Below are 10,157 nucleotides of genomic sequence, written 5' to 3' on the forward strand. Positions count from 1 at the left end.
AGTTCCAGGATGATGAATACCAGTCTATTTAATTGTTCACCATACTCTAAAACATAACACTAAACTCTTTTTTTCCATTTGGCAGCTCTGTACCTTACAACAGTTCAGGTTCAGTGAGATAATAGCCCTTGAAATGCTAACTTCAGGGAGTTGCTGTCTTCTCAGAGCATAGGTCCAGAGTTGTGCAGAAATTGGTATTAGAGAGTCAAGTTTACCCATATTGCCCAACCTGAGGGAAAGGGGATGCTGTAAAGGCAGAAACTTCTGAGTATAAAGGACAGGTAGAAAAACAAGTAGGAAAAAATGTTATGAAAGCAGTGACCTGAGATTAATAACTTGAGTACTTCAAGTTATTTTAAATTGCATTAACTCATCTCCCAGTCTCTCTTGACTCCCACACAGTGTTCAAAATGGTGTCAGTTCCTGTAAGATAGCTAGCTACAAAGCTATTTTAAAACAGGTTTTCACAGTATATTCACAGCAGTTAAAGTGTCTTCATGGATTTGAAAATGGTGCAAGTAACAAGAGATGATTATACCTGCACCTACACTTTTCCTGTGACCTCTTACCTTCCCTGATGTGTAGCTCATGTGGTGTTGCATATGTCAGGACATTAGAATGTTTTATGTGCCTGGAGTGTGTGGCTGCCTGTCCACTGTGTGAAAAAAGGATTTCATCTTCCAGTAGACAGGGCAACATGCATTTGGGCCCACTCAGAAGTAGATACCAAATATCAAATATGGGACATGATATTAAGGGAGAAAGCATACAGCTGAAACTGGAAATATTTTCCATGTTCTTATAGGTCATTGGCACAGTTAATTGAATGCAATTAAAAGCAAAAATGTCAGTGTTTATAGGTATTTATAAATTCTTTGAAATAAATTGATTTATTCTGCTTACATGTCACTTTCTAGCCACATCCACACAGGTTAATAGTGAATTATTTTTTCAGACTTGTTGACCACACAGAGTAAACGAGACTAAGTCTTATCTAAGTAGATTTTTTTAAAAAGTATTGCCATTCTTAGCATAAATGAGGACATGAAAATGTTAAAGTCAAATTTTAATGTGTCTAAATTGTCCCTATATTTAATGGGGTAGAGTTAGTCAGGTAACTTAGACAAAGTGAAGCTATGTTTTTGGTGTGGAACTTATGAATCACCAAATTATTATATTAAGCAGGATTGAGTTCTGCCTTTCTCAATTCTTAAAATGTTACATTGATGTTTTATATTAGTACCAATGTATAGAAGCAATACTTTTTTTTTTTCTTAATAGAAACTCAGTTTTGTGCCACAAAGATTCACTAGGCTGGGAAATACCTGCAAAACATGAACATGTTTTTGGAGAGGTGAATGGCACATACAAACTGAAAGGACAATTCTCACTGAAGTTCAGAATGAATTTGTCTTTACATGTTTGCTTCCTTTGTTTATCTTGAACCTTACTGTGCAGGACAGGTGCTGTGCTATTGTTAAGTATAGCATTTGTATGCTAGTACATAATATTAGCTCCTTGGTCCTAAATGTTAGATTTCTGAGAGGTTCTTTTATTTCTGTATAACCAAATTTTTGAACAAGCCCAGGAAAAAGGCAGCTTGTCAGTAAAGTAATTGCGCTTCTATAGGCTCTTCTTTGTTATACAACATGTATGTGAAAGAGGCTGGTAGTGAAAAATGAAAACAATTCGCTAATACCATAATGAAGTTAGTTATATATATTCTGTTTATGGAGATAAACATATTCATGTTCATTTTGAAATAATTATGTTTTGAAGACAACAGGAGAAAATATTCTGAAAAGGGATTAAAAGTTTTTGATACATGTTTCAGACAGTCCAATAAAACTTAAATACCTATGATCATCTAGCAAAACTCTGTGTCACTGAACTGTAAGCTAACAGAGGATATAAAAACTTGAGCATTCGGAGTTGCCCTGACAGCTGTGAGACATGGAACTTCTATAGCATGGACAGGAAGCAACTGAATAATCCATCCAGAATGATTCCTACTGTCTGATTTTTGAAAAATACACATTTCCTTCTTGACTGTTGAATTGATAAATACAGCACCTTTTCTTTTTTATACGTGCATGTGGGAGCAGCAAATATTTTAGATGATAGCCCTGTATCAGTAGGGTGGAGGACCTTGAAGGCTCTACAAGCTGACAATGGAATTGTACTGTTAAGCATGTCGTTTGTGGAGCATCTCACTCAAGCCATACAAAAGCAGAGAAGACCAGTGTGTTTGTTTTCCTCTGGTTTATTTTGGTGTGAGAGGAAGGTGAAATATCAGTTGTCTCCCTCAGGTGGTGAGTTAGTCCATAGAGCAGTGAAAGGAGACAACTCTTTATGCCTTGGCAGTCTCTTCCTTGTGTTCAGGAAAGGTTTATACAAGCTGACACTGTTCTGACCACTTGGCTTGAGAGTATAAAGATTTCTAAAAAGCTTTACAGGTGTAGAAGACACTGTTGGTAGAAGGTACAGCAGCAAAATACTGAAAGATTCACCCTTTCTTAGTGTTTCAAACCTGAAATCAGTGCACGCTGGACACACTGCCAATCTGCATGTGAAGCAATCCCCACTGCCACCTCCTGAAGTACTCTCAAACATTTTAAAGTGAGCTCAGATACAGACCTTTATTAAAGAGCTTCCAGCATTAAGTTTGTCTGTATAGACCTCAACAGATAAATAGCTTTCCTTGCACTCCTAGCTATTAAAATATTGATGAGGATTAATAATTTTTCTGCAGCATCCTCAGATCCAGAAGAAATCCCAGTATATCAAGTATCTTTGCTGTGATGATGTAAGAACTCTACACCAATGGATCAATGGCATCCGCATTGCTAAGGTAACCTCCTCTAGGCAGTCTTGTACTGTTGTCATGAGTGGTTGTCATTATCTGTTTGAAACCATTTATAGTTACTTAGCAAAATACATGCTAAATCTAACTTCCCTCTGTTTAACTATTTTGAATGTGAACTGTACGATCTTCTTACATATCTAATTCCCTAGCAAAATTGTTAGGCTTTGTTGTTACGATAATTCAGTAATTGTGCCCTTTCTTCTTGTTTCTGCTGCACCTCTGTCACACAACAAAGTTCTAACTGACCTCATGGCTAGATTTTAGCCAGCTCCCTTACAGATTTTTAAAAACCAGGCTTATGGGAAAAGAGAATTGAGAAAACAGAATTGTTTTCTAAGATCCCCAGGTTGGCTTAGTTCATTCGTTGGCCCATTTCGTGCTTGACACTATCTCTTCTAGCATAAATGAACTCTTTTTTTCTTTCTTTCAGCAATTCACTAATAAAAAAAAAATGTTGCTTGAGCTCCTTAACAAAGAGCCTGTTGTTCTTCTCTGGGGGGAAAAAGGTGAAACAGAGAAGTCAATGGTGGAGCTCAACAGTCCTAAAATGGTACACAGCCTATACAATTGTTAAATTTGTTTGTCATTTTGCTTAGTATGGGAAGCAACTGTACATGAATTATCAGGAAGCATTGAAGAGAACAGAATCGGCATATGACTGGACTTCCTTGTCTAGCTCCAGTATCAAGTCAGGCTCCAGCTCATCTAGTTTGCCAGGTAATAATGTGATCTGTCTTCTAATAGAAAGATTTAATCATCTTTATTATCATCTGCTATCTGGAGACCTCAGGAGAGACTATTGCAGGAAATGGGACTGTTTCTCCAAAGTCTTTTATGCTATGATTAGTCCAAAACATAGACTTTGTTTAACATGTATATAAAAAAAATATAAAAAACCTATTTTAATATATTACTTGCAGGGGTGTGTGTATTTGGAACATACAGTACTTTCTTGTTCACCTCCAAAAAAGAATGTTTTTCTGGTACTGAGAGGAGGAAACTTCCTTTCAAATTCCTAATGCTTCTATCTTCACCTATTTGAAAAAAGAAATCAGATATATGTTTTAATGATGCATAGAGCATGTGTGTGTAGCTCTTAAACTGCTTTTGTTGACTGAAATATTTGAAATTGGAAAAAGAGAAATAGTTCCTTCCCAAAGGCAAAGATCCAAACAATCTCATTAGAGATGAACTTTGAAAACACTGTTTCTGTTCCTGTGTCAAACTGTGTGTGCCTGCAGTAATATGCTCCTGTTTATCTCTCAGCAGGACTGGGACTGGTTTTTTTGTAGCACAGAACAGTTTAAAAATTGATGAATGGTTTATATAGTCTCATTTCACTGTTCAGAGCTGACTGACACTTCGCCAGGTTATTCTGAACCCTCAAGGGCAAGTTTCATTATTGAAAACAGGCTATTGTGTGAAAGTGTTTTGTCCATTGCAGATACAGGTCAGGAAGTAATGCTACTGAATTGGAAAGCTTCAGAAGGTAGCCTGTGAGAATGAGCTAAGCAAATTCAGCCTAACTGGGAAGGCACTGTGTTTCTTCAACTGTGCGGCACAGCTTGCCAGGCGTAGCAGTAAATTCTCAGTTACTGACAATTTCTCCATCCAAGCTGGGTGTTTTTCTGATAAAGTTTCTCTTCTTGTGGGGAGCTGAGCCACAGCCCACCAGCCATGCATGTTCTGCCAGAGCTGCAGTCCAGCCTGTGCCTAGATGCTCTTCTTCCCCAGGACAGCTTGAGAGTACACAGAAAGCAGGTGCCAGGCTGGATAAATTGGTCTAGCAGTGGTTGCTGCTGTCTTTTCAAGATACCCTGTGGACCCAGAGCATTATCTGTGTTTGCTGCTTGCAGGATGCGCATCATTCCTTCTCTTCCCTTGAATGGAGCAGTCAGAAGCAGACTACTGCCTCAGCTAGCATAGTCTGCCTGTCCTCAGCTTATGTCCAGTGTCTGTTTCTAAGGTTGTGTTGGGAAGGAGCGCTGGAGAGAGCAGGCTGCATGCATTGCATGAAATGGGGCTTTTCGCAAAGTGCAGGAGCTGTTGGGTGTTTCAGGACCTATACAATTGCAGTGTGTTTTTACTCTGCGGCATATCTGACATGCTGTCAACTTTGTGGAGCTTCAGATTTGGTTCATACCAGGGATCTGTTGCACTGTTTTGTTTTCCAGACAATAAGGGCATGGATGTGAGCTAGAGCTTATACAGTAGTTAGTGGCAACAATGTCCTTTGGTGGGATAATGTGTTTAACAACTGTGACCAATAAATGTCACACAGTTGCATTATAAGCACACCAACTTTACTCTTACATTCAGAAACATATGCTAACTGTTTCTTAACTTTCCTCTAAACAGAATCTCAGTCAAATCATTCTAATCAGTCTGACAGTGGAGTTTCTGACACACAGCCAGCTGGACATGTCCGTTCCCAAAGTATTGTCAGCTCCATGTTCTCCGAGGCCTGGAAACGAGGCACTCAACTGGAGGAATCCAGCAAGGTAACAAGAAGACTTTAGTTTGAGAACCAACGCCCAACAAAATGTACCAGACAGAGTGATACCTCTCCCACCTCTGTCTTGAGTGGGATTTTTTCTCTTTTTTACTCTGTTATTAACATACACTGCCATATAATTGTTTATTCAGGAATCACTTTTTCAGGGAACTCAGCCCTGGAACCTTCTGTTCTTCCTCTTATGTGTGTGCACAGAAGCCCTCTGTTCTTTGACGGCATGATAAAGGCCTTCCCATAGAATCCTATAAACTAATGTTGAATAAAGACAAAATAAAACGATCAGCTGTTAACAAGTTGAATGAAATTCTTTCACTAAGATCTTTCTCCAGTTAACTAGCCACATCTTTCCATTGTGAAGATGTGAATAACTGAGACCTGAAGGCAGGTATATCTAAGTACTCCAGTACTTTTTACTCAAATGTTTTCTGTTATATTCAGTGGAAATGGAAGCAGTAACCACAGATATGGTCAAAGCAGAAATATTGAAATTGAAAGCAGTTGTGGACTGAGGCAGATTTGGTATCTCCTGTTACTGGTAGAGAGTTACAAAAGATTTTAACCCCTTGAAGCCTGGGGCTCAGGTCTGTTGTGGTTTGGTTAGTTTTCTGTCCTTTTTGTCATAGTTGACTGGTGTAGTTCCTGGGGAACACTTCCAAACACAGCAGAATTGACACTTAATCTGGCTTGTTGTCAGGCTCAAAGGAATTTCCAGGTTCCTGAACAGCCATGATGTCAGTACTAACTGCAGCAGTTGCGTGTGGAAGTATGTTGGCAGGATGCTATGGGAAACTCTTCACTCCTGTCAATTTTGAATCTTCCCCAGACCCCAGGTTCAAACTAGAGAAGCAAGTTTCTTAAAACTAAACCCATGGGTCACTACATCTGACATTGGTGCATCAGATAAATAACTAAAAATAAGACATAATACCACATTTTCAAATAAGAAAGCACATGTGGCACAATGTGAAAACTGACATGACTGCATTCTTTGGGATTCATAACTTTTCTTCAGTGCCTGCTGGCTTGGAAATTGTCTGATTCTAATAGTAGTGTAGTACTCAGCCCAGGAATGTAGCTTGCTAAATTGTGATCCAAATCTTTGAACTGCATGAGTGCAACACCTGCTGCATGTTCATCAGCAGATGGCTTGTATATGTGTGCAGGGTGCATCATTTCTGCAGGAGCAGGGTAGGTGCAAAAGATAGGGCACTTGAGTCTGTCTGGCGTGTATCGGACAGAGGTGAAGGAGTACTGGTATGAGAACTGTAATGTTACTGTTCCCTAAAGTTTTGGTTTTAATGTGAAAATCTTGCTGTTACACTGTCTGTGAGCTTTTAGAGAAGAGTTTGAAGTTTACCACAATGGGGCCACTGTTGTTTTTATCAAGTCATAGTGCTGTTCGCAATTGCTCATTTAAGTAAACCCCAAGAATTTTTATGTTATCTGATTAAAGGCATTTTAAAAATAAAATATTCAGACTGCTCCCTGTTGAGGGCCATCCGTGTTTCAAGATTTCATCAATTTGAATTCCTTTCTATGCACAAATCCAAGAAAAGGTATATTTCTCTTCCTCATGTGTAACACAGGTGAATGGATTGCCTTAAAACTCCCAAAGAGTCCAAAGAAAATGAACCATGTAAAATTACAATTCGAAGCCACATTAAAAAATTCTGATTAGATTGGTGACAGATTTACCTTCAGTGAAACTACAGTACATGGGGTTTTTTATCCTGTACAGGTCTGGCCCAAGGAACTTAACTAATGAATTAGATTGGCAGTGGAAAATGTTAAACTGAGTGGCAAGAAAGGAAACAACAGTGTTGAAAAAATTGTAATTTACATTAAAAGGTAGTTGCAGTTGCAGTGATACTGAGACATGCTGATTTAGGCAGATTAGTCTCCAAACAGTTATTTCACAGGTAGTTATTCCACAGTGCTCTGGTGACAAACCTGGCTTAAGAAGTTCATATGGACAGGTTGCTGCAAGTGGCAGAATTAATGGAGAATTGTCCAGCATGTCCCTTCCCCTTCTGCAACAGCTCTCTCCCCCCTTGTTACGCTTGTCTCATCCCCCTCAGCAAGCAGGGCAGAACAGAGCATGCTTTGGCTCTGCAGGGAGATGACATTGAGGCTGGCCAGCCAGCCAGGATGTTGTACTGGTTGGCCAGTGGCTAACTGCTCAACAAGTTAAAATGGGTGAGTTATGTCTGCTTTTCTCTCATTTACCAGGTGCTAGTAACTTCACAACAATTTATTGAAGTTGAAAATATATTGAGATTTCTAGCAGTCTGTCATATTTGACTGAAATTTGCTAACCAATCCAAAAGCAACTGGCATAGGAAAAGAGATGGCAAAGAGTTAAATTGCGAAAGCTTATTTTCTTAGGAAAAACAGCTAAAAAAAAAAAAGCACAGTTATTTAAAAAAATGGATAATATTCTTTTTATAGCATTTCTGAGAGTTCAGATAGTCATGAAGATGCATGTTACAAATCTGAATTGTTAGTATGCAACAGGTAATTTTTCAGGATACACAGAAGGACATCACATAGTTATAAGGATGAACAAGGACAATGATCTGTTTCAAAGTTCTTCTATAAACAAAGTATCACTGAATATGTTTCTGGTTGTGGAAATTTAATCTGATTTTGTGGAGATGGGAGGAGCTCCCCTTCCTGAGATGCACAATATTCTTTTCCCTCTCCTGGGTGCTTAATTTGCTCACTGTGAAAATGACTGTCTTCAATGGATATGAGGAAAATTCCTCCCTGTTTCAAATACATCTAAGATTAAAAACCCCACATTTCCCAAAATGCAGGTAATCTGTCCACTTCCTGTTTTGAAAGATTGCTGTTTTCCCAAAGAATACTTTATTCATCTGTTCGCATTCTTCAAAGATGGGCAGTGAAGATCACATTATGTCTCATTTTGCTTGTTAGATTTTGAACATGTTATTTCAAATGGGATGCTACAGCAGGCATCAAAATGCATGCTCACTGCGTGTGCTTTAAGTGACAAATTCAAGATTCTCTGAAGTGTTGCCTTTAAGGGATAGCTATTCTGTTATGCCTTGGTCTCCCTCTCTGTTTTATGCTGCTTTTATTTTTCCTGTTGCCTTTTGCTGTCTCAGGTGTCAAAAGTGAAGCTCAGCACAGCTAAGGTCAGCACACAGGTGGTGCCTTATACAGGGCACAATTAAGGTCAGGTGGTACTACTTGAAAATTCATTAACCTGGGTGATTGGGAGAATGGTACTTTACAGACTAACACTTGCAAGAGATCAAGATTTCTCTCCTGTTTTGTTATGTGAACACCTCGATTTAGCTCCAGAACTCTTATACTCTTGACTTCCAGACCTAATGTGACAGGTAGAGGCACACCCCGTGTGTGTTGTAAATCACTGTTTGTTGTTTCTGACTCTCTAATCCTTTTGGTGGTGTCCTGTGTGTATAGAAACTCTGTGCACCTGTGTTTAGAACAAGGCAATATGCAAACCTGCTCATACAGTGCAGATGAGCATAATTGGGCTAACATGGCAAAGTATCTACTAATGAAGTATAGGTACCCAGTGTAGTCAGTTGCCATCTTGGTGTTGCTTTTCTAATGCATGTTTCTATGCTGTGCACTGTGAAATTCACAACTTGGCTTGTAGCTAAACCACTTTGTATTAGGAGGATGTTTATAAACTTGAGTAATGCAATTATCTTTTTAATTTTTAACAGGAATGTAGGCTTGCAGTTTTAGAGAAACAATTTAACTTGAGCAAAACCTGACAAGTAGACTAAAACATTGCCTGCTGCTTTCCCATTGCTCCTTCCTTCCCTTAGTCAGCTTTTCCCCGTCTTTCCTTTCTTTTTCTGCTTAACTTAATAGTAGCATCTATGGCTTTTCTTTCCCAAGCTAACTTTCTTTTGCAGTTCTCTAAACACTTCCTTCTGGGGAAATTTTCCTAGGAAACCTCAATTCTCCCTCTTTTTCCTCATTTTTTTTGTCCTTACCAGTCTTGGATATCAGAGCATGTGGAGTGGAAGGCTGTCAGTAGTATTCCTGCATGGAGCTTGCTCTTCACGTGTTTTAGAGCAGTTCAGGATCTCTGCATTTTGTAACACTGAACAGTGTAAGGCCTGAGCTAACCGATGTAAAGGCTTGACAGATGCTCTGGGAGGCCATGTATGGTTTAACTCTAGTCTTACTGCGCTGAGGAGATGTCTGCAGAGTCTCTTGCTCTGCCTGATGTCCTCTGTCATGGCCTGTGGTGCTCTGGGGAGTGCTCTCTTTGGGTCATTATACTTGCCCAGAGGAGGACCAGCAGTTCTCACTGGGTGCAGGTGCCTGCCCCACAGAAGTGACAAGGCTGGTGTATTTTCTCCCTGACATTCAGCCTAGCTTGGAGTAGACCTGGCTCCGCTGATTCTTCCTAGCTCCCCTCCCTGCCTGCCCGGTCAGACTGTGCATGGTCCAGCCTTGTCAGTGTATGGAATTGTCTCTTGCTGCATTGTTTTGCTAATACTTCCTGCATGCTGTAATCTGCCACTTAATTTTTAATGATAGGCACATTTAGACCTTGACTTTATAATCTCTTTGTCTCCCTCCCTCCCTCTCTGTCTTTTCCTTTTTCTCCCTTTCCACTTCCACTAAAAATCCCTTCCCAATAGGCCCGAATGGAGCCTGCAGGTCGGCCCTTCATGTCTGCCGCACCTCCTGTGTCCACACAGACAAAAGTGGGGACCCCCTACACAGCATCGCAGCCGACCCCCCCGCTGCCCCCGCCGCCTCCCC

At 39.9% G+C, this 10,157-nt stretch overlaps 1 protein-coding gene across 1 annotated transcript in view; it reads left to right on the forward strand.

Annotated features, from left to right (window-relative positions):
* RAPH1 (Ras association (RalGDS/AF-6) and pleckstrin homology domains 1) overlaps positions 1–10,157 on the forward strand; it is a 58,166-nt gene that overhangs the window by 45,790 nt on the left and 2,219 nt on the right. The window contains exons 10-13 of the mRNA XM_010565395.1: positions 2,753–2,851; positions 3,463–3,583; positions 5,225–5,367; positions 10,034–10,157. The exon at positions 10,034–10,157 is cut by the window's right edge and continues 2,219 nt beyond it. Of these exons, the coding sequence (XP_010563697.1) occupies positions 2,753–2,851; positions 3,463–3,583; positions 5,225–5,367; positions 10,034–10,157 (487 nt within the window). The remainder of the gene's footprint in view (positions 1–2,752; positions 2,852–3,462; positions 3,584–5,224; positions 5,368–10,033) is intronic.

Source organism: Haliaeetus leucocephalus, unplaced genomic scaffold, assembly GCF_000737465.1.
Source record: "Haliaeetus leucocephalus isolate CR32 unplaced genomic scaffold, Haliaeetus_leucocephalus-4.0 Scaffold1, whole genome shotgun sequence".
NCBI classification, from domain to species: domain Eukaryota; kingdom Metazoa; phylum Chordata; class Aves; order Accipitriformes; family Accipitridae; genus Haliaeetus; species Haliaeetus leucocephalus.